We start from the raw sequence: 25,346 nt of genomic DNA, 5'->3' as shown, positions 1-25,346 counted from the left end.
GGTTATTAATTTATTACTCCAGTACTCTTGTACTTGTAATGATAGAGAACATTAATTGCAAAATAAATATTTTATCAACTGTATTTTAATAACAAAATTTCAAATAATTTTATTACGGTTTTAATATAGTAATATTCTTGTAACAGCGGGGTAATCATATTTAATAACTCTGAGAAAGTAATCTTATAAATTAATTTTAAGATATTACATAATCTGCATAAACCGTCTTGCTCTTTTGTGAGTACAGTGCAATATTAATATTAATTCAAAGAAAGTATCGACGTGCGTTATGAAAACTAGCACGTATTTGTAGTTCGTCGTGAAACATTTTGCTTTTTTTCGTTGGAAACTAGACAAAGACATTTGAAAGTTTCATTAATTTATTATGTAAATATTCATTATTTACTTATAATCATCATGATTACTGTAATTTATTTTAAGCTCTTTTTCTCATAGGCAACGTTCATTTAAATTTATAACTGGTAATTACCAAAGATCTTTGTCAACTGAGTTAATAATTGGCAATTCTAATCTCTTGATTGTCAAATAAGATATGATTATCCGACACGTATCCTCACATACACGAAGATTATTATTGTTTTTCAAGAATGCATATTCTTTTACTCCAATTTTATATACAAAATTTAAATTTTCGCATCGTTATAATATACAAATAATGATGATATAACCGGTATAACGTACACGGAAACGTGTTACTTTCCACTTTAGTGTTGAAAATGTGCTACTTTCCGTACTGTCTCAGAACACATGCTAACGAACTGTGAATCGTGCTCGTTTTCGTGACGAATATCAAACATGTTAGTATTTAGCGTTCAAAACGATGAAACGTGCTTCTTTTCATGGCAAACTGAAATGTGTTGGTCTTCGTAAGAGAAATAGAATATGATACTTTTTTTAATGCATATCGATATATTCTTGAACCTAACGTGTTTTAATTATCTATTAATGATCCACGACAGTTAATGGCTACTAAATCATCTTTGCAAATTTTCTGTCGCATAGAATAAAGGAGACTGAATCAAAAATCCATTTTGATTTAAAATTCTACCGTATATATACTTACACACACACACGCACTTTTTAGGTCTAAAATGTATTGAATAATTGAATTATCTATTGTTAACGTAAATCAATTTTACTACAACCACTTTTTCATTAAAAAATATTTATTAAGAATATAGATTATTTATATTCATTATTTTATTTAATTTAATTAGGTTTATGAATCGAAAGGAAAGATCAAATTAAACATGGAGTTTGGCTAATTAAAGTTTTTCTTTTCCTTGGTCTTTCTTCTTTTTCCTTTCGACATACATATGAGAAAAGGAGAAGGAGACAAAGTATAGAAATTGACAATTTTCTAAAATTTGAATTTATGTTTATTTAAAATTATGTTCTCTATAATAGTTATTTGTGTGTATCATTTTTCTCATTTGTTACAGTTGAATCTATACAATTGTGGACATTTCAATTTTGTAGTTTCTACGTATTGACGAAATATATTATATTAACTTCCAAATAGTACGAACACGTAATCAACATCAAAGCATTATCCGGATATCGAAGTTTCACGTGTATGGACGTGTATTATAATGGAATAGCGAGAATGTGATTTAGCAGGATCATATTACGTAGATATTCTGATTCTTGACTAAAATTTAACAAGTTATTGCCTTTTGTTGAACGAGAATCATGTTTTGTATGCATGATAAAACTTTATATTCAGTTCCCAACAAATCTGAAGCTTAATTTGTAACATGCATGAAGTTTACATATAATATGTTATATATTTCTACTTTAAACATGTTTTACGTGTCTGAGTTGAATTCTCTTCAAATAAATAATGCTCCCATATTTTTTTTATACTTATTGTCAGTTTTTTTAAGAACATACAATTTAAAAGTTATTATCTTTTTTTACTTTTTATTTGCACTTTTGTTTGATTATTAGTTTCAACTTTGTTTCGGTTATGTTATCAATGAACCTTCATTATGATGCTGTTATTGAAATGGCTTCTAATATATAGGAGATTTTTTTTCGAAACCACTGTACACTTTGTACGAAAATGATTCCTTACATAAAACTAGGTTTAAAAATATAGAATGAAGTTCTATCATATGGCAATATCGCCCCTCCACAATAATTTGCCAACCAATAGTATTAATGAATTGACAAGTTACAAATTGTATTATAGATCTATTTTATAATTTCACAATTTTGTGTGAAATAAAGTAATAGGATAATCTATTTTCACATTTCGCAAAATTTATTTGAAAAACTCCATTTGTTCTGTCATATGAGGGCTAGTTAAAAAGTAATGAACTTTCGTATCTTGAGAACGAAAGCAGCTATCAAAATGAAACAAAGAAGAAGTGAAAATACGATTCATTATCTATAAAATACAATTATTTTTCAACATAATCGTCGTTAACTTCCATACATTTTTACCAACGTGTGATAAATTTTGTCATTCCGTCAACGAAGAATTCGAAAAATTCTGCCGGCCCTCTTTTGATGAAGGAAGTCACTGCTGCCTTGACGTTATCGTCTGATTTGAGACGAATACCCCTAAGTGTCTTCTTCAATTCTGGAATGAAATGGAAGTCCAAAGGAGGCAGATCTGAACTAGGAACGGTCTTCAACCTCACATGGGTATGAAGTGTTGTACGCGCGGTACGTGGTCGAGCGTTGTTGTGCTGCAACAATATTGTCTCGGTTGTATTCCGAAGTCGACATACGCGTCTTCGCAAACGCTTCATCAAACGATTTTGATGTCAGGATATACACTGCCAGCAAAGAGCAATGAATTTCCGTAGGCATATTGTTTACCGTCGTTAAAAATTCGATCATTGCATGTGTCTTGAATCTCGTTGACACCGCACTCATATTTAACCTCGCTCTAAAAGATACTATTTATAATTGCGGCAACCAAATTTATTGAAACTTGGTATGTTTGTGAAAGAGGGATGTAACTATAAAATGCATGTCCACGCAAAGTTGTATCTCATTTTGTTCTGGTGATACATGCGGAAGTTCATTATTTTTCAACCGACTCTCATAAAACTTGTTATTGTCGTAAAAGTGAATTTATTAAAATTAATATTTTAAATAAACTTTCACGAATAATATTAGCTTAATTATGCAAGAGAATTTTGATCATGCTTCAACCATAAAAAAGCGTAATATACATTATTAGTATGGTAATATAGCACGTCCATTTTTTTTTTTTTTTCTTTTAGTTAAACGTAGAGATGTAAGTCAAATTATAATATTTAAAGAATGTTCTATTTCTTCTACTCTAGGATAAGGGAAACGTAGTTCTGGTCGATAGAGGAAAGCATCGTAAGCTGGGAACATTTTCATGGCGCTGTTAAAATCGAACGAGGTTACTTCCAGGTTTCTTGCCAACTATCGCGTTAGCTCAGTTTATATCCTGGGCACGAATCGTACGAGCGTGTTATTCGAATCTTACGATGGACGGCAAGTCAGAGACCGCTAGCCCAGAAAATTACGCGAAGAAAAACGTCGCTATTAAAATATTCATTGCGCGTAATGGAATGGCCACACTAATTTAACTAAAGTGCGAACAATTCTACGGATCTGCCGACTATCCTGCTCTTTGAAATATTAACTTTTTCTTGCTACTTTGCGAATTTAAATTTCATTCTGATCGACACCCTACTAATTTGATTTTCAAACTAAAATGAAAACGAGTTTGAACATCTGCTTCAATTATTCCATTTCATTGCAAATATTGATCGTTATCGATTCATAATCGTTAATATTGCAAGTTTAATGTCTCATGAAACGAAACATTTGAAGTATGAAACGTGTATATATTGTATTGATCCAATAAATTTTCTTCTATTCCTTCCAACACGAGTACCAACATTTCTGTGCATCATCAGTCTTAATGGCATATTGAGAGAAGTGACTTGCAATTTCTAAATATTTAATATGTTATATCATACTATTTAATAATCTTAGTTCAGAAAAATGTATCTGAAACTTCTGAGTACAGCGGTCTCGAAGCAAATACAGTCAATTCGACAATGTCCACATCTGTACCATCGTACACCTCAGTAACTATACATAACGTCTATCCCAGCAAAGAAGTAGCAATCATTGCTAACAGCACTGAAGGAACCAACATAATTGATTCTGCTTGTGTTATCGGTAAATTATATAGTAAAACTGCCATCCATTTGATTTCTCAAATTTCCAACGAGCGTCTATATATATACATTATATTATTACATTTATCTCATTAAATTTAAGCTATCATAATTATGTACATACATATATACAGTCAATGTCAAATATAGACCACATCAAATAGTATATTTGCGATTTGAAGTATTTGGTTAAGCACAGGTTGTAATAGTTCGTGTTTCGAATCGAGATAATTCAGTTTGATTAAGTTTATCGCATCATTACCTGTAACATGAATTGCACATGAAGTAAACGTACAGTAAGTTTCCTTAAATTTTTTTGCAATGAATATTTGAAAAGGTAGACAAGTTTTAAACGGTCAAACTGTGGGTACTTAATTAATCTATAGACGAAAAGAAGAAAAGGAATGTTATAAAAAGTTCGCCAATAACCGCTTTGTTACAGAATTATAAATCGTATGAATATTGTATGTATGAAATAGATAACGAAGCATTTTCCATCACAGCATACAGAAGTCGGTTGTATTACTGTGTCAGCGTAGTTACATGTTTTTTTTATTATATGGTAACAATTCCGCGCTATTAATAGTTATAAAATATAATAATATAATAAAAATGATTACCTAGTACTTTTAATTCCCCATTTCAAAATGTCGCCCTTATACTTGGATATAAGTTTTACATCAATGAACAATAGAATTAATTACGCTGCGAAGTTCTACAGAGAGAATTCTGCTGAGTTTCAATAACTGCATCATTACCTATTTCATGCTTACGGTATTTCCTTATGACAGTGCAACAAAGTGTTTACTGACGAACTTTATATTCATTTTTTTTCATCCTTTTGCCTGTAGATTAGGCACTTGCGGTTTGACCGTTTAAAGTCGAGACTCCCTGTATAATACAAACGTCATCAATTAAAACCTACAATGTGGACAACATGCTTGTAATTTATTGTAATAAAAAGTATGTATATTAGAATAATGGTAAAAGTTTTGTTAGAATTATTTATTATTTAATGGAATTTAATATAATTATTTATTGCTAAATATTGTATCTCAGATAACATTCGATATATTGAACATATGTATATGAGACATGTCTCTGACATATTTTACATATTTATCGTACGTGCTTGTATATTTTATATGCACAAATTCGATATATTAATAATTTAACTATTAGTAATAGTAACATTGTTGTTAGAATATTATCATGACGTAGTTGCAATGCGACTATTTTGTTATTAAAAAAAAATGGCAGTATTTTGTAATATTTCAATTCAATTTGGGGTTAAGATATCAGACTATAATTACAACTGAGAGAATTTTACATCTTGTGTTATTTTCAAAGAGAGAATGTATTACTAAAACCATAGAAATACTAAAGCGCGTCTATGTAGAAGTGAACTATACGTATAACTTGCGAAGATAGCTAGGAAGATCTGTGTTGGCTCCTTTACGTCCGTTACCTACGTTTATGGCTTATTTAGAGCCATTTTAGCAACAACAAATACTGGTTTTCTTTATTCGTTAATATTAAACTGAACTGTTTTTACATTTTAAGTCTAATAGCACTTAAATAAAATATATTTAGGAAATATGTTAAATTTGTACGTAATACGTTTGATTAAAACAAATTTATATTTATACGAGATACTTTAAAATATATTCCAAGTTTCATGTTGTATTTGCTAAATTTAGTATACAGAGTTTTTCGTGACATGTTGGCAATATTTTAAGGGACGAATTCAGCACCTAAACACAATAAGAAAAGTTGACATTAACATATGTCCTATTTGATCTTGTGAACGAAAGGTATAGAGACTTTTGTGTTCTATCATTTCGTTTATCGGATTATTTTCATAGGAAATGCTCAAAATGACTCTTGCATTTTAATTCACACATGAATACGTTTTGATATCGATATAGCGATTCTTTCAGTATCACCTTATATTCCTTGCACTTTTATATATATTACTCACACTTTTTATGATTAATTACGGACACATTTCTATCATGTATCATCTGTTACGTTATTAATTACCTTTGGATATAAATGAACATTTTGCTCTTTTATCTATTTTTTAATAATAGCTACAATATGATGATGCAATAATCGTAACTACAATTAATGATTGCGGTGACTGACGTCCTTAATGACTTTATTGAGACAAAAGTGCAGTTTCACGTCCGTACAGTTGCATTCAAGAATGTCATAAAGTCGATTTAAACATTATTCTTAATCTATCATTGCACGTCGTTCCTGACACTCATTTAAATATGTATTAATATGTATCTAAATGTACAACATGCTCATATATTCTCTCTTTTTTTCTTTTCCTGTATTTAGGTGGACATTTTACAAATCAATGGGTGCATTCATCTTCATTTTTTCTTTCTTTATACGAGTATAAAAAATTATTCTGCTCCCGTGTGTACGATATTGTCTAATAGTGAGCTGTTTATTTACAGCAAAAAAATTTAAATTTATTGAAATATTTGATTGTCTACAGTGAAAATGTCTGCAGCAAAAATTTTATATTCATGATGTATGACATATTGAACTTTACACTTTACATTCCTTTACATCATTTTATTTGTACTGAATACGATATATCGGCGAACATCGATAAAGTCTCAAATGTTCTTTTTCTTTCCTTTAATTTCTTTCGTAAATTGACGAGGTGACGTCCGAGATTCAGAAAGGTTTAAGTTGTATCGAAATTCATTGCTATTGCAGCCTGAAGCAGTTTTTTGTCTTCCTATTGTTCTTCAGTCGACAAGATAATAGGAGTTGAAAAGGCGACGAAACGAGATCGGGATTCAATGTTCCTGGATCGTCCGATCCTTTCACGAAAGTAACGATCGTGCCAACCACGTTTACGGTTAATGTTCCGAGAAACGAATAATAAGACAATGACGTTTCGCTCAGAATGGAAATCTTTTACGTTTGCTTTTCCACTTTTGAAATGCGTTCTCTTTTTCACGCTACGCTACGGTTATTAAATTCACCTTGATATTCAAACATAAATTTTAACATGTTCTTATAAAGCTTAAAACGTAGGAGCAATTGCAATATTTCACGGGTAATTAATAAATTGGAAAAGAAACTGCACGTGCATTACAAATTAATATATTTTAAATTTCTAATTTTTTAAATGTTTATTTTCCAGTTAATTGAATCTGAAATACATTAAAATATACTTTGATTTCTCTTCTTTTATATGGAGTGTTTATCCTGAATTTCTTTATATTTTAGTTATTTTTACCGATACGTGATTGTGAATTCATTCATTTTTAGATCGTAAATTGTGGATTCATGACATTTTACCTCCAAGTTCACTTTTCCGGGTTTTTCGGGCTCATTGATATTTTTTATACAGAATTATATATTTTTGTATTTATATATTTTTTTACATTAATGGTTTTCATTTTCTACAAAATACCAATATTTTTTAATTTAATTTTGCAATACCTACCATATCAAAGGAAATATCTGTATGAAACGATATTTATTTTTATGTCCATGTTTTGAGGAAAATATAAAAGAATCGTTATTAATATATATGATTTCTCATTTTAATTCCCAGCCAATGAGATTTTAAAACATTAAAAATCTTTGCCTCAGTTGAAACTAAAACGAGATAGAGACATAAAGAATTTGAGGATCCCAGTAGGTTTAAAAAAAGACCTTTAAGCCCGTGAAAAAACTAAAATGACAGTGTCGCCTGTATTATCGGATCATATAGAAGTTTTCCCATTTCATAAGTTGGCTTGAACACTGAGAAGTTGAACAAATGAAATTTCCCAAAGTACCATTCCGACACTGTAAAAAATTAACGAGATATGTATACGACGAGCATATATGTACCTTAATATAAAATAAGAAGCAACTATTTCTCATTGACCGGATCTTAATCGTTAAAAATAATTGTTTCTGGCACGAAACATAAAGATCGAAATCAAAAGTCTGTTACCCAAGTTTTGGCCGCCGTCCGACTTGTTATCTCCCCCACCATAGACGGTCTTTGGCCAATTGCACCCGTTTCACTTATGACTTTGTTCGAATTTAACTGTGCCAAAAGTATATTAATAATTACAACCAAAAGTGCAAGCTGTTAAGATAAATCTTAAAACTTTTCAACAAATTTCTCCGTCAAATATATGGAAGTGTCAATCGTAATTAGTTTATTAGTACAATGTGATGAAAAGAGTTTGAAAGTCGCTAGTGCATTCTACGGATATAATTAAGTCAGAAATGTTGTATATACGTATGTAGGCCATTTAAAGCTTTATTACAAAGTCATCTTCATATATAACTTCATATATCTTTATATATAAAACAAGTAATTTAAAATACAGTGACGCAGAATTCCGTGATTTTTGGGCCACTGACTATTCAGCTAACAAATGTTCCTTTGAAACGTGGGAAGCAGACAATGCACGGTTGACCACAAAACACAGCTTAAATAATTATACCGCGGATAGAGGTGATCAATGGCATCTAATATTTACCTTCGATTTCCTCTACGGGCTACTAGATTCACGTTAAACGATAGAAACAATTGGTGATTGCTTTCACGTCACGGATATTTGCTCGTGAATAATTAATGAGATTCCCTTAGTGATTGCGTGCACGGATTTAGATATTCTGAGATAACACGGTGAAGAACGAATTAATCTCTATATCTCTTATCTCAATAGAAATAAACACTTAATCTCACGGTGCTACACAGTTTCACTGGTATCAAGTACGGTATCGATTACTTGGCGTCCGTACCTTTATATAACTGGATCTAACTCATTTTCGATAATCATTTTCAACTCACATAAGAAAGGGCAATCAATGGGTCAGATATGTGAGCCAGTCGATAACGCCACTGTGAAATAAGTTAATACATTAGACAATAAGGCAGATACAATTTATATTAAGCGCTATATTATATTATCGTTATTCGAAATTGGAAGCACTTCAGTCATGATATTGTAAAAAGCGACTATTCGATTATCAAAATTATACTGTCGTCGCAACAGAAACTTTTGCGAATACCTGGGAAACAAAAGCCGAGGTATGGTAACATGTATAGGGGAAAATTGTTCAGAATGTTGACCTCGACAACATATTTCAAGATTATTGAAATTAGCGTCCACTTTGTAAATAATTATCCATCAACAACAATGGAATACAATCACATTATTGTTTATTCACAAATTTTTATGAGATGTACTAAAATCTGTACTAAAAAAAGATAGAAGTAAAAATTTGGTTATAGTAATATGTATGTATGTATAAAGATAGAATAATATAACTAAACAGCGAATATTGCAAACTTCAGGATTCAAAAACAACCTGAAAGCAAATACGTATTTTATTGTTGACTATTATAAATTTCTTACGTGTAAAAATTATTTTTATATTCTCGCATTTACTCATTAACTTATATTTGTGAACAGTACTGCAATTGACGTATTGTAATTACTTTAAATAACACACACACACATACAGAGTTTCCTATTTTCATGTAACTCGTAACTCATTAGTAGATTCATTAAGGCTTTTCAAGTGAAATTCACTTGTCGGAATTTAATTTCTTTCAAAGGGAAATAAATAATTCCAATGAGAATGCAATTCGTTTCGTTGCAGCGGTAAGATTAAGAAATGGGAAATGTTTTGCAATATTTTTAAAAGAGTAATACGTATTGGAATGATAAAAATGTCTGGTACACGTATAATCGTAGAAGAAACATATTAGTTTGACTTATCTATTTAAATATGTAACAGATAAAACAACGACATGCTATAAGTACAGAAGGAATTAATATTTACAATTTAATAAAACAATTATTTCTGAAAAAAGCACAGAATTAAAGTGAAAATTACATATTATTGAAAAATATCTGAAATATCTTTCAGTAGATATTTTTTAATAATTTGTTTCGTATGAGAGTAAATACATTTCTTGTTATGATGTTATTATGTTTGGATTCCGCTTTGAAATTAAAAAGATTAAAAGGGAATTAAAATTTGTATAAAAAATTGAAAAGATCAATGTTGACAATCAATTTTATATTACCAGTGTCTCCCTTTTTATTTGATGTTGTTATTAAATATATGTATGTATATTTCTGCCATTTTCTTGAACATTTCAATAATATTAAGCACTGTAATATTATGCCATTGGTTTGTTACGAAACTTCGTAGATTCATCAATTATTTTTCAAAGGTTTGTAACTTTGGATTTAGCAAGATTTCTATCCAATTATACATGTGAGTAAAAATTAATTTTTTATATATAAAATAATCTTTTCTAGCCCTTAAGTAGCAGCAAAATTAGGGAACCGACACAAAAAATACGTTTTAACTGTAATATAAATACGTTTATTGATGGCAGTTCATGATAATAATGATATTTATTACATTATATAATGTTACTTCAATTATTATGGAAATTAAATATTAGCAAGTATGGAAAATATTTTGTAAATATAAAATATTAAAGGAGAGAGAGAGAGAGAGGCAGAGAGAGGCATTAATTATAATTTACCAATTTTGCCGGTATTTTAATCAAGCAATGCATTTTTCTCGGTGACCTATTAAAAAAATCAGACGCAGATGGATTAAATATTCAGAATGTGCTAGTGCACAAGGAATTTAATTATCTGATAGTCGGTTGATCTATCCATCTACCCCACGAAGAAATATATATCTCCTTTCTACCGCGGTCGGGAGTTAGACCGGAAGTTATCCCTGCCACCCTCTGCTGTGGAAATAGGAACAGTTTTTATCCAACGCAACGGTTCGTTTGGCGACTTATCATCCAAGCAGACCTATTACATACTGACCAAATAAGAAAGTATAGCAGAATCGGCTATGAGTTATACATCGACCATTTGTTACTCCGAGGCGTAGAAAAAAGTTCACAAGATAACGGGTGTAATGACATTTAAAATGCCAGAAATCCGGCTACATTTCATATGGTACCTTAGTCGTCTGAAGATTAGTAGATACGATATATTCCATTTAAAATCTTATTCGGAATGGTGTTAGTCGTTATCGTTATGCTCAAAAATATTAAAAATCATCTTCTGTTAACATTAATTTGAGATTAAGTTTAGTCGCTTGAATTAATTTCACTTAAAGGCAAATAATTTCTCAGACAGAAGATGAGGCAAAAGGGTCAAGAGAGTAAAAGTATCACCACTTTTGATTAAAAGTATACGTTTAAAGTGTATGATTGAAGTAACTGAAGTGTATTAAAACTGTATGATTATACAGCCAGCAATTATTGATTTCTTTAGACAAATATTACTTAAAAATTACCTCAAATTTCGTTTAATTGAAATAATATAATCGTTGTGTATTTCTGAATAATCCTATCTTCTTGGAAGATAATCTTTAATGTTAGTTTAAAGGAATAGTATTAGTCTTATATCGCTTAAAAAAATCTAATTTTATATTCATAACTATATACATGTATTTATGCCATATATTATATCATATCATACATTTATACTTATACGATTGCCTTATATAATAATAGCAAGACATATAGGTATTAACGAGTAATAACCTGAAATAAACTTATCTTTAAACCATGGAGATATGTGTATGTATCTATATAAAATGAAGTTTTACATTTAAAATAGAAATTTCAATTGTGTTAATTAGTGAATATTTTATAACTTAATTTATATGGTAATTTTAAAGCGAGTTATTTTTCACACTGATTAAAAGTTATAATATCATATTCTTCGTACATATATCTATGATACTCAACAGTAAAATAAACCTTTAAATTATTTCATATAATTTTTCTGATAATGTGGAGCTGTCTGAGCTTTTGAATGCATGCATAAATTGCAGATATGTATTGATGCTTTATTACATTTTTTCTGGTAAACGATGTAGAGGATTTGCAATAATTTAGAATAACTTTATAAATATCGAGGATGTTGTATATGTGTATATTAGCAATTTATTTTGTGATTCCGTATATGTGGATTATAATGTGATTCATTTTTTTAAGTTTGACGTAAAACTACTTCTATCTTTTTTGTAAAAAAGACGTAATTTTAGATTTTACGTGAATGTGCATATAGAAATATGGATAATGTATATGTGTAACAAGATTATTGATCCGGCGGTCGATACGATGTTAAATCTTCATAAAAAAAGACTAATTAGGATAACGTAACATATGATATTATTTCCACACATACATATAATGTGGGTATGTATTCATCATTATTGATTGTTATGTAAATGGTTAATTAAATAGATGAAATATGTAGTTGAAATAAGTAGGTACGATGAGTTGTAAATTGAGAAAAATCGTTCACTGCGAAAAGTTTCAGAGAAACTAATAAAGCAAAGTACGGATTTCCGTACTTTTAATTGTGTATGCTATATTTTATGCCGTTGTGCTGTTTATTATAATGAACCAAGTTTTCTTGCCAATTAAATTCCGACTAATTTCAGTAAAGGCTATTATTTTTTACCGCTTAGTTTACAAGTAAAATATTTCGTTTACGAACAGTTCTTGAGAAATCGTAAGTAATGAATAGTATCATGTAATGGTAATGAGATTTTATTAGAAATCAAGATTTCTCGGTATATTCGTGTTCGTTCCAGAATAGAAGATAATTGTCAATTATCGCGAATTTGATTTATATCGTATTACGTTCGGATAGTTATTTCAATTGTAATAGCATATTAAATGTAGGAAATTACGTCTGATCTTCGGGAGAATTAGTTTCATACACCTAGAATCTCAAATTACAGGTAGAATCCCATAGAACCCTCATAGTACTCTCGGTTATATAGAAATTATTGTCAACGTTATATTAATCGAATTATCTTTATATTCGAGTAAGCGTACTAAATTACAATTTCGATCTTTCGGATGATATGAATAGTGAACATTCATTTGAATTTCGTGAGCAAATCATGAATAATACTGAAAATAGGGATATGATAAGACTAGCTTAAAAAAGAGACACTTTCTATAGAACGTGTTAATACCATTAATTTTAAATGCGAATAAAGTTGTTTCACAGACATGTAGTAAACATTATCACCACACACGTGTAGTAAAGATTATTTCAAAATTTGCAGTTAAAACAGCTTCAAAATTGCTTCCAAAGAAAATTTTCCTCATTTACGGATAAATACAGATATAGAAGTTGAAAAACATATACCAGATATTCAGATTAAAAGAATGATAATTATTGGGATTAATACCTTGACAATTTTAATGGTCTTGAAATATGTTGTCGAGATCAACATTCTGAATAACTTTTTCCAATATATAACCGTCATTTGACTTTAATTTTTAAGTTATAAACTAATTTGTGTTTAATACTATACTTAATACTATATGGATTGCTCAACAGTTTATTTTATAAATGTTTGCTCTGTAAACAACTTTCCAACATTTTCTAGCAATTCTTTCTAGCCATAGGAGATTAAAGTGCAACATTCCATATATCAACCGATTCATCGAAAATTATTTCACGCAAGCGTTGCCGACCGCCTAATGGCCGGATACTACTCTGACCTAACTTATAACCCATCCATTTTTCTTCCTTATTCATACAATATGTAAAATAGTTATCTCTCATCAATGGATTAAGTTTAGGTTGACTAGATAAAATCGCTGTCGTCTACTGCAGAATGAACTGGATCGTAATCAGAATTTAATTGAAATTTCTTGTGAATATCTTGAAAACTAGGGCCAAGCGCCAGTATGTACCTTGATAACATATTTCAACGTCATTGAAATCGGTGACGTCGTTCCTGTTCCGAATAATTACCAAAAAAATACTTTACAAATTTACCTATATTACATACTTTTATAAGTCCAAGTAAATGTGGGATTTGATAAGCCTAAGTGAACTATTCTTTTGTATTTCTTAACAACTTTTTACGTAAAAACAACTTTTGACATCAATATTAAAATTTTGACAATTATAGCAATTTTTAGATAGCAATTTTCCAAAAATATAGTGATAATCTATTATTTTCCTATATGATTTTTAAATCATTATATTTCGATCAATGAAGATATTAAGTGTTTATTCAGCCTCTCGTATATTTAGACATTTAAACTGTAAATATCAAATCAACTATAAAATAAAAATTCTACATTTGTCAAATTTTTTCAAATTAAAAGATATAGATATGAATTGTGTAGAAATACACTAAGAGATTCCATATTGTCTATAATAAATAGTCTATTTCGTACGAATCTTGGAATATTAAAGCAGTGGGAAACGAACATTTATGTTTCATCAAAGTCAAAAGGATATTATACGCGTAGACCAGCGTGACGCACGAGTGAACGAATAACGAGCGTGAGCAAATCGCGTGTCCTATGGTCGCTCGTTAACTTCCATCTCGTCCATATACGAGCTCCTGTCTTTCGATTAACGAAACGGTGTACGGAGTATAAATTTCCTAACAGGGTGCATTGTCCCGTAGCGTGCTTACAATAATACTTTACTCCTGAAACCGTACTACAACGGCAGCAATTTTTTATCGCCAAAATATATACCTTAGCGATGTTCAAAAAGATCCTTTCTTAGAACAAAATGAAAATAAATATCCATACATATACAATCGATCACAAAAAGATCCGTACGCTCTACAATTTTAATTTCTAAGCTCTACATTTTCACTAAATGTACGAGGGTTAACAAAAATGTATTACATTATATTACACTACGCTATATAGGTAACAGTACAAAAAAGTCTTTTGAGTTATTTATTGTCTAAATATTAAAAGAAATACTGAAGAAGAGCGAATTTTTATGCCACGGAAAGCTTAAGACACTAATACTAATTATGCACGTAAAACTAAAACTAATAGCGATTATTCATGAAAGTTTAATATTTAGTTGGACATCCCATTTAAACTTACCTTACGAATATTCATCGTAGCGTAAATTCAAGCATAGGCGGTCGCCTAACGGCAACCACATTCCTATGATATAGCCTAACCTGTACAATAAAGGAGAAAAATTAATGGGTTATAGATTACGTTAAATTTATATCCAGTCGCCAAGAGACGGCCAGTAACGCTAACGTAGAGCTACATATATGTACTATCAATTATAAATCTAATTGTAAGTTCAAGAAAAGTTTTTTGAAAATATCTGTGAAACTAGAGCCGAGCGGCTCTACACGACGGTAACACGTATAGGAAAAAGTTATTTATAATTATAAAAATTGATAATATATTTCAAGAACATTGAAATCAGTGAGAAGGTCACACTTCTAAATAATTACCTATTATTCCTGTCGGGATAATGAAGAGAATTAGTAAATTGTTAAACAAAATTAATCGTTTAAATTACAACCTCGTATTTCGCATAGGTACGATTCAATATGTTCATGTTCGTGTCGCATACAAATAGTGATAATTAATACAATTATTTTTAATGATACTAGACTTAAAAAATGTGCAGTAATAACAATGTGCCCCGAATCTTTGTTTCTGCTATATTTGATTATTTTCAACAACCACTTGAACGTCATCCTACTTTCACCATCACTTTAATACTTTCATCATCACTCTAATATGATTTTAACATAGCTTTAGTTGTTAAAATTACAACTCTTTAATGCAATTCCATAAAGAAGTTTGTCAAATGCATACATATTTAGCGGAACTTCACAGTTAACTTTCTCGAAAGCTTAACAAAAATTGTTATTCCATATTTTGGATTTACGTTTGCACGAGGAACTTGTTACAGCTTGTTACAGCTAGTTTCAATACGTATTGCATGATAAAATGTGACAATTTTAAAAAAAGGTGTTATGGAATTGCATATTTATATTGCATTATTATTCTATTTAATTTAATTATATTCTCTATATTTATATTATACAGCATAAAATATGTAATATTGTACAGATACATACCAGTTTATAAAGAAATGTGTATTGCAGAATACATGCATAAATTATATGTCGAAAAATAACGAGAATTGTCAAATCGATGTATTAAATGGACTTAACGGAGCAAGAATAATTAGGATGTTGGCAATGCGCCGAGAGTCGTGCTTACAGAACATATTCGTGTTGGAAGAGAATCCGCACTTTGCTCATTACACGCGTTGTCACCCACGCTTCTAACACCTATTTCACGTAGGTATTTCGGGTGTCTATAGAGAATATTGTGTATTGAAATATGCTCCAATTTAATTCTCTATTTACCATACTTTTTTTTTATAATTTCGAAATCAAAGATAAAAGAAAGCAATATTTATGGTGCATTTAATTTATTCAAATTTTAATTTATTCTGCTTTATGTTTAGTCAAGTACTCGTTTATTTAAAATTCGATTATAGTGTAGTTAATACAATAGTTAATAATATTTGATAAATGCAAAAAAGATATAGTTGAAATGTAACTCTTAAGATAAATGTACAAGATATGTCAATAAAGTTGTTATCTATTACAATAATGTAAGTGGCAATAATAGCAACACTGAGGTTATGAACAAGTTTCGAACTTGAATCAAATTGATTTACTATTAATTAATTAAATCAATTTATTCCTAAGTATTTTTTTCATCATATACATATTAACACGTGTTTAAAAGTCGGTCATGTATGCAGTAGCAGGAAAAGCAATGATACCATTTCAATGATACCGTCAGATACTATATTGTAAGAAACAATTGTTAATGAAACGATGATTTGTATGGATTCTCATTTCTAACTCATAGCTTATCATACTTTGCTTCCATACAAAGGTTTAGTTGATATATCCGTACTTACATTGCTACATTACTGGTTTCAGTATTTTCATCCGTTTTTTGTTTTTCTTTGGAAGGACACTAGCACGTATCATTGCACCATTAGTAGATTGGTAGCAGAACTAGTTGTCCACCACACTTGGCTGCCCAATGTTACAACACAGAATGCATACACGAGCCTGAAATGGATTTAGACCCATTTCGTAAATTATTGTATCACGCAGACAAATATTAAAAGCAAATACGATAGAATTAATGAAATTAATTATGCGAAATCACAATTATCCAGATATTTATTTATCAATTATATGCAGGATTAATCATTGAGATGATATGACTCTAAATATCAAATAGCACTTAATTATTATAAAAGTTTCGAATTCCTTCTTCACAATAGCATTTAATTTTATCAATTAATCTGTTAGTTTTTAAGGATTATAAAAATCGTTTTCTAACTGTGAATATACTTCAATACTCTCCCATTTATGCCACTTTAACACATTCTAATGTAATCCTCTTACTTGAATTTACTTCTACTGTGGCTTTTTTGCAATACGGAAGATATGAACAAAGGGAAATAAAAGAAGAATTTAGAATTTGCGATTTCTTCGAGTGAAACCGAGAAACGATATTAAATATCGATAGATAATGATAGATGACAATATTGTTAAAGAAAGGATACTAATTTTAGAAGGATTTTAGAAGACTATGATATATTACCGTTCCGTAAAATAAAGGAAAATCACTGTTCCAAAAACTGAACGTCAGAAAGAACATCTCGTAAATTAAATAGTATCGTGAAAATGAAATGCGATACCACGCTACAAACATGACAAGTAATATGTATGTATATCTACGATAATGGACAAAGTTGTTCCCGGCTTATCCATTTTACTAATTGTTTTTGTACCGTGCGTTCGCTGGAAATACATGTCTGTTATTTAATAGTCACATTTCCAGTGCAAATAAATCGATCCTCACTTAGTCATTCGTTTCAATCCACTGCTATTGCGTTCTTAGTTACCGTGTTATTTTTGCATGTTACACGAATAATAGATAGTAATATTTCAGTGAGCTGAGCAGAACATAATGCACCCGTTGGCCCATGTTCAAGATGGCAATGACGTTACGCTTCGCTACCGACTTCCTGATATTTTCAGTATCATAACAGTCATTGATAAGAGATTTCTTTTGTTCTAATACGTAGTTTGCAATGAACGATTGTACTTCAAAACTTCAACCGAGTAACCTATTTCTTTCAATCCTTTCGTTCGAATTTCTGATCGATATTACACTTAGTAGAACAGTATTACTTCAAGATGCTTCGTTTAATATTTCTTTTTATAGAACTTCCCATTTGTACACTTTTTGATAATTTTAGCTTTATAAAATAAATCTTATAAAAGAGCACATAAAAACATTAAGATATTCTATGTAAATGATCGTATAGGAATTTAATGATTCGAAAGATATTATACTTCCGCAAATTATTCCGTTTAAAATACTCGATTTAGCTTTATTATTTAGTCATTGTAATTGTAGTAACGATATACTTATTTAATTTGCGTTATTGTATCGTAATTAGATAAAACATAAGTATGTAATTATTGGACGTTTTGCTCCCATTTATAGCGGACATTAATGTTATATTGCAACAATACATTGTGGTACTTTGAACGTGGTGGCGCGTAATCGGCGTAGCATTTGCATAAATGCATCGAACAGGTGCAGTGAACTACGATAAATTGAATTCTACTAACCTTTCTTTAGAGTCGAATATCTGAGAAATATGTATGCTTTTTACTTTGTATGAGTTGTTAAAAATTAGAAAGTTATGCATTGTTCTTTTTTTTTTTACTTCTATAAGTTGTATAAGAAGGTTGCAAGATATATAAGGAAATTAGAAAAAGTTATACTTCATTAAACATTTTCTTTTTCTTTCATCAGTGCACCAAATAATTCTAACTATAAGAAGTGGCCATAATTTTGAGTTTGCTATTTAATAAAAACTATTAGTTTTAATATAATGATATAGTTAAATGTCTGAGGTACACAGAACAAGTTATGTAAGAAAGAAATAGAAGTGATTAATCACTTGAAATATGATATACATACATTAAACAGAAGTCCCTTTGTCATCTGTAATTATGTAAAAAATAAAGAGGAATATACAACCTCTTAGGAATAGTGTTTTTTTTTTTTTAATACTGTTTATTGGCCAGATAATAAGTATTACATGTGTATGATATTCACAATAAACGGTGAATTGCTGTTGAGGGATGTTTTAGGCAAAAGTACCGATACGTGACGGTACGACATAGCCATACAATATTTGTGTGTCGGGGTTACATTTTTTTTTTTGGTGTTGCATTTATGAATTACATCTAAGCCGCTGTAGAGCGGTGCTTATATATGATATTGTTTATTTTTCTTCTTATTTCTGTCCTGAAAACCTGGTCGTAAAAACAGGTCAGAACTTAGGAATAGTGTGCCATTCTGAAAATGATATAAATTCAATCTTTACATATGTGGGATAGTGTAACATCAGGGAAGGAAGTGGCGTGAGGGGTAATTTTTTATTAGCGTTGTCAAGATATGTTAACGTTGTCAAGGAGTGTAGTGACCGTTACCAAGGTATGTTAAAGGAAAAATGAGCATAGTGAATGCTGTCAGAGTTGAATTTATCGTGGTCGTGTGAAGATCGTTGTGTTGTTGTGTCGTAAAAGTAGTGAAAAACAAATACGCGAAACGGGGTATTGTATTCGATTTCGTGTGAGTGCAAACGATATTGTATTTATTATACTGTTACCTACAAACTAATAAAATAACGTTTCTACAAATCGGGGGCTCGTGCCGAGGATTTTAAACCGTGCCAATCTAAAATTTCAGGAAGCGGTATAATAGAAGATCGTTAGCTGTTGAGAATAATATCGTGTGTATTCAAAGACATTATTGAAAAGACTAAGATGGCAAATTATGAAGAGGAACAATTTTCAAGTGAGGAAAATCTAACGCTGAAAGAATTAAGAAACAAGCTTGCTCAGTTGAATCTACCGATATCTGGTGCAGGGTCAGTGTTGGTGGCCAGACTAAATCGAGCGTGTAGTGCTGGACAATCAAATCTCAAAGGGCAAGCAAACGGTGAAGGGTCCTCAGAGAAGCGAGGTTCGGGGACCATACCAAAAACTAGGCGTGATCGAGGTGTAGGCGAAAATCTCGAGAGATTTAGGACAAAGGAATTAAGAGAACGTCTTGCTAGTATGGGGCTAGAGACGAGAAGAAGAAAAGCTGAATTACGTGAGCGACTACAGGTGGCCATGGAAGAAGAAGATGCGTCGTCGGAAGAAGAAAGTGACTACGAAAGTGAAACGGAAGACGATGAAGAAGGTGAAAGAGAACGCAGAAGGAGCGCGCGAGATGTACATCAAAATTGTGACAAATGCTGTAGAAAAACACGTAGGCGTACAACACTAAGTTTTCAAGATGTCCAAGACACCTTAGAAGCTTTTATGGGCGAAAATAATGAAAATATCAATCAATGGTTCAAGACGTTTGAAGAAACGGCAAGCATGTGTATGTGGACAGAAGAACAGAAAGTAATTTATACAAAAAAGCTGATGAAAGGATCAGCAAAAATATTTGTGAATTATGAGGCCATGCTAGAACTTGGCATGAATTGAAAAGAGGACTAATAAAGGAATTTTCAAAAAAATTTAAACTTGGCAAATACATCATAGGCTTCGAGAAACAAAAAAAGAGATGACGAAGGATGTACAGCCTACATGTACCGAATGCTTGGAATAGCTAGTCACATGGATATGGAAGAAGCAGCAAAAATGCGGTACATCGTAGAAGGAATAAGAGACAAAGAGGTCAATAAAACAATACTATACGGTGCTAAATCAATGAAAGAACTGAAGGAAAATTTAATCATCTATGAGGAACAAAAATTCCGTATAGCAGGGTCATCTGTGAGACCGGTCAGAGCTGAGAACAACAGGAAATACAGGCAATCTGGAAATGTAGTGAAGTATAAAAGATGTCATAATTGCGGCGATAGAAAAAATGTGAGTGCAGATTGTCCGAACAAATCGAAAGGCCCTAAATGTTTAAAATGTAGAGAATTCGGACAAATTTCATCAAACTGTGCTAATGTACTAAAAGATAAGACGCGTTGTGATGGGTTGTGGAATGAAAATAAAAGAGGATTCAAGCAAATAAAGATTGTGGACATGAATATAATGGTAAAGATAGACACAGGAAGTGATCTTAATTAGTATGAATGAATATGTATTTGCGTTTAGGAGCACCTCAACTGGAGAAAAAAATTATTAGATTCGATAGTATAGGCGCCGTTGACGTACACACCATGGGACGATTTAAAACGGAGTATTGTGAGCGTTACCAAGGTATGTTAAGGGAAAAATGAGCAAGGTGAATGCTGTCAGAGTTGAATTTATCGTGGTCGTGTGAAAATCGTTGTGTTGTTGTGTCGTAGAAGTAGTGAAAAACAAATACGCGAAACGGGGTATTGTATTCGATTTCGTGTGAGTGCAAACGATATTGTATTTATCATACTGTTACCTACGAACTAATAAAATAACGTTGCTACACATATATGTAGTATCGTCAATGGAATATATTGTTATTATATCCTGATATTTGTAATTTATTTACAATGAATGGATTGTACAAATATAGACAAGAAAACGATGGTAGTTTAATATGAACTAATCGCAATAACATGCTACAATCTAGACAACTCTCGACACAACGGATCCAACGTTCTCTCTCACGTGGACCACACTCTCTCGACAACGCTAGCAGCACCATATCGACAACTCAACTCCACTCTCTGATTTCTCGATTGACACTCCTCGACTTCTCAACTCAAAACTAAAAACTGAACTGCTCTCGCATGTCTTTTGTCCTCCCGTAGACCCACCACACACGTGTTCCCCGACCGCTCGTGGTCAAAGCCACGTAGACCTTTTCTATGAAACTATTCACTTGAAAGACCGACGACACATTGATGGGTCCATTGGCGCCTCGGCTCTCGGGACATTGTTTATGGTTTAAAAACGCCTCGGCTCTCGCGATATTGTATGTGGTTTACCTGCTAACTCCTAAGCCTTATGTCCGCGATACTAGATATATATCACAATAGAATTTAGAATTGATACAAATATGAGAAGTATGCAACAGTCATGAAAAAATAGACTATCTAGAACGACGGTTTCTGTGGAAAAACTGCAACTATGCTAGATATTTATAAAACTATTCGGTTTTACAGAACAAAAAATAAGATGAATAAATGACGCTGAAAAGTAAAACCTCCATATAATAAACGCTGCGAGTTCAACAAATCCAATGGATTTTACTAATATCTTTTGGATCTGAGGAAATAAAAATTTACAATATACAAAAGACAAAAACACAAATAGAAATATAGATAAAGCAGGTGGTACAAGATACGTAAAGTAAAATGGTTAACTAGGTACGCTTATCAAATGTTGTAAAAAATATTATACTTTTTTTTATCAACACGATGCAGCTAGTATACACATTAAAAAAGTGTATATTATCACAAATATAGGAGGGTTACTATAGTCTATCGAAATTTCTGATCTGAATGTTACTAAAAAAATTTAAAAATACGAGAAATTTATGTATATAGTAAATAATTTAATGACTGTGAAGATAAGTAAAAGTCTTACTACAAATATCAGTAAAAAATTGTATACATATAAATTTTTATCAACGAACATAAAAATGAAAGAGGTATTAAATGATAAATAAAATTTAGTTTCCTCGCGAATTATTTTCATTTATTTTGTAAAAATATTTCCTGTGTGTTATAAATAATAATAAATTTTTAAATAATATTTATATGACTCAAAATTAATGGATTTGTTACAAACAGAATGTAAGTAAATGTGCTTACTTAGACTTATGAACCTTAATTATGTTTTTTTCTAGGCTCGTTTATTAAAGTTTCGAATTGTATGCTTATAAGTATTAAGTGTAAGGTAACGTGCGGATTTCGATACTTTTATCGATAATTTCTGGAGCAATATTTAGTGCTGTAACAAATATGTATGCACATGTATGTAGTGTATTAATTGTTAGTAAATCTAAAAGATGTTTCCTTCTGAGCTTTCTGGCAAATCCTGAGTTGCAACTTTTAGCTACTTGGTTCGTGTGGATTTTATCCTGTAATGGTGTAGTTCTTTTTTTTTTTTTTGAATGTCTTCTCATTTCATCTTTCGCAGTAGAGATTTTCAATACTTCTCTTACGTCATCGTTTTTTATGTACCATGCTACATTTAGTGTATCTCTTAGGATAACTGATTGTAGATTTTCTATTTTCTTAATACGAGATTTGGCAGCCATGTCCTAGATTTGAATTCCATATGTCCAGAATCCAGATGGGTTTGGTAATGGTTTTATAGATTTGTAGTTTGCTGCGTGTATTCAGTTTAGAGCTTCTGGCTGCGAGCCAGTTCATTGATTTCCTGCTAGTCTTGATTTGTTTGACTTTTTCTTGTATTTTATTTAATTTGTTGTCCAGATGAAGGCTAAGATATTTGACGATGTGTATTTGTAAAATTTTCGATTCTTGAAAGTGGATTCTTGGGGCGGATTTTTCATTTAAGTATAAATAGCGACTGCAGTAGAAATCACTATATCTGTATAATTCTGTAATGATTATGTTTCAGAGATTGTATAATACTACGTAACTATATTATGATATTCATTAAAATGATAGGTGTCTTATAATTTTATTGCGATGTCTGATATCTTACTTATTATTCCGCATTATTATCTTATTATATCTTACTATATATTATTAACTTATTCTGCACTTGCATACATTTTAAATTCAGGCTTCTTGTGAAAAGCTTCAATGTTTATTGCCATACTAGTTGCGACAACTTTCAAAAAATGCCGATAGAAATCTAGAAGTCGATCGCTTCGAAGTAAAATGTTACGTTATTATTTTCTTGGAATGGTGCCAGGTAAACGCGAATCTTATGAAAGTAATAAAAATTTGTTTTTGGAAGTTTCGTTTTATTTTCAGGTCAACGTTTGCCTTATATTTTTTTACATTTATACTCTTATTACGAATTATAAATCAATTTTTATACAGGTCATATAATCTAGGAGTTCGATTTGATATTAATCATAAAATAAAAATTTCCATCTAAACTCGCAGTACGTGTAATTCTATGGATTTTATTTATCATTCCATCACGTGTACCTTTACCTGGCTCTTAATTCTATCAAGAAAAAGAAAGCTACAAGTTCATTCAAATTCAGAAACAGAATTCAAATTTGTGGCTATAAAAATTCGAAGAGAAATTTCTGAGGAGAATTCTAAGAGGAAATTACAGCATTAAATATTTTACATTGATAATGTTAACTCTAGAACTCCGGAAGCAGTCACTTTGATTATTTCTGCATTTTCGCTTTTATTTTGCTCCTTTTAGTCTCAGAGTATGTTTCGTTCTGATTATTTTGGTACTCTTAGTTTTATTGCGTATATAAAAAATTCTTATCTATGTCTCTACTTAAAAAATTATAACATAGTCATGTAGGCATTTCACTTTGCATGAAGAGTGTAAACATAATAAAACATAAGTAAAAAATGTTTCATTTATACATATATTTTGTTAAGATGAAATTTTTTTACAGCCTTTTAAAATTACCTGTTTTATATTATTTCATGATACATGAAAATTAAAAAAAAAAACATTAATTATTTCAACTTCTGAAAAAACTGTATAAGACTATATATTTGTCGCAGACAGAAAGACACTGGGGCCTTCCCTTTGGAACTTTGGGAAAATCCCGTAACATTGTAATCTAGATTCTACCGTAGCCGTATTTAAACAATTGTCGTCATTCAATCCAATTGTAATTGTTCGAGACTTGTAATAGTGAGCTTGGGCTCGAGGCGACAGTCAGTCGCCGAACGTAGCCGCGATCAAGGGATGAACGTTTTGTCTAACAAAGATATGGAGTAATAGTATAGCTCTCCTTAAAAAGAAATAGTTGCAACACTCGACAGTAAACATTCCAACGGTCTCTGTCACGTGGCTCGCCACACGCATACCCTACTCTTCGCGTAAGCTAAGTACATGTTCAGATAGCCCGAGGGCCCGTTATAAATCTTAAAGTTTAGTTAACTAAAGTCCTTCAAACAGACAAACAGTCTTTGTTCCAACCACGGGAAGATAGGAGAAATCTATTTTTCTCACGAACGACGCTTCCCGCTAGCAACTTTCCCTCAAGGGCGGCTGGCATCCTTGTCTAACCACCAACAGGGAAATTGACCAATTAACAGCAGCGTCAATATCCCTCACTTTCCGAACGAAGGCTTTTCTCCA

General features: G+C 31.0%; 2 protein-coding genes and 1 long non-coding RNA gene across 6 annotated transcripts in view; 2 read left to right on the top strand and 1 right to left on the bottom strand.

Annotated features, from left to right (window-relative positions):
• The window catches only part of LOC122565571 (neurotrimin-like), a 240,996-nt gene that overhangs the window by 159,223 nt on the left and 56,427 nt on the right, over window positions 1-25,346 (top strand). The window lies entirely within an intron of this gene.
• On the bottom strand, window positions 1,430-18,995 carry LOC122565574. 2 transcript variants are annotated; one of them, XR_006316209.1, is made up of 4 exons: window positions 17,677-18,995; window positions 16,979-17,135; window positions 15,115-15,194; window positions 1,430-2,717 (listed from the first exon to the last, which is right to left on the bottom strand). It is a non-coding gene; the product is annotated as an uncharacterized LOC122565574 (long non-coding RNA). The 2 variants fall into 2 exon arrangements; XR_006316210.1 differs by lacking the exon at window positions 15,115-15,194 and having other exon boundaries at window positions 17,677-18,993.
• Window positions 8,305-20,653, top strand: LOC122565573. 3 transcript variants are annotated; one of them, XM_043721649.1, is made up of 4 exons: window positions 8,305-8,466; window positions 8,558-8,685; window positions 19,426-19,590; window positions 19,846-20,653. In XM_043721649.1, the coding sequence occupies exon 4, from the start codon at window positions 19,923-19,925 to the stop codon at window positions 20,634-20,636; it is 714 nt and encodes a 237-aa protein (XP_043577584.1). In that variant the 5' UTR covers window positions 8,305-8,466; window positions 8,558-8,685; window positions 19,426-19,590; window positions 19,846-19,922; the 3' UTR covers window positions 20,637-20,653. The 3 variants fall into 3 exon arrangements, with proteins under 3 accessions (XP_043577584.1, XP_043577583.1, XP_043577585.1); XM_043721648.1 differs by having other exon boundaries at window positions 19,426-19,728; XM_043721650.1 differs by lacking the exon at window positions 8,558-8,685 and having other exon boundaries at window positions 19,426-20,653.

Source organism: Bombus pyrosoma, linkage group LG3, assembly GCF_014825855.1.
Source record: "Bombus pyrosoma isolate SC7728 linkage group LG3, ASM1482585v1, whole genome shotgun sequence".
NCBI classification, from domain to species: domain Eukaryota; kingdom Metazoa; phylum Arthropoda; class Insecta; order Hymenoptera; family Apidae; genus Bombus; species Bombus pyrosoma.
The sequence above is the reverse complement of the archived record's forward strand: the minus strand, read 5'-3'. Positions and strand labels throughout refer to the sequence as shown.

Excerpts from the sequence above, each read along its gene's own strand:
- LOC122565573 (XM_043721650.1), top strand. The coding sequence starts at position 19,923 with ATGGCAAATTATGAAGAGGAACAATTTTCAAGTGAGGAAAATCTAACG.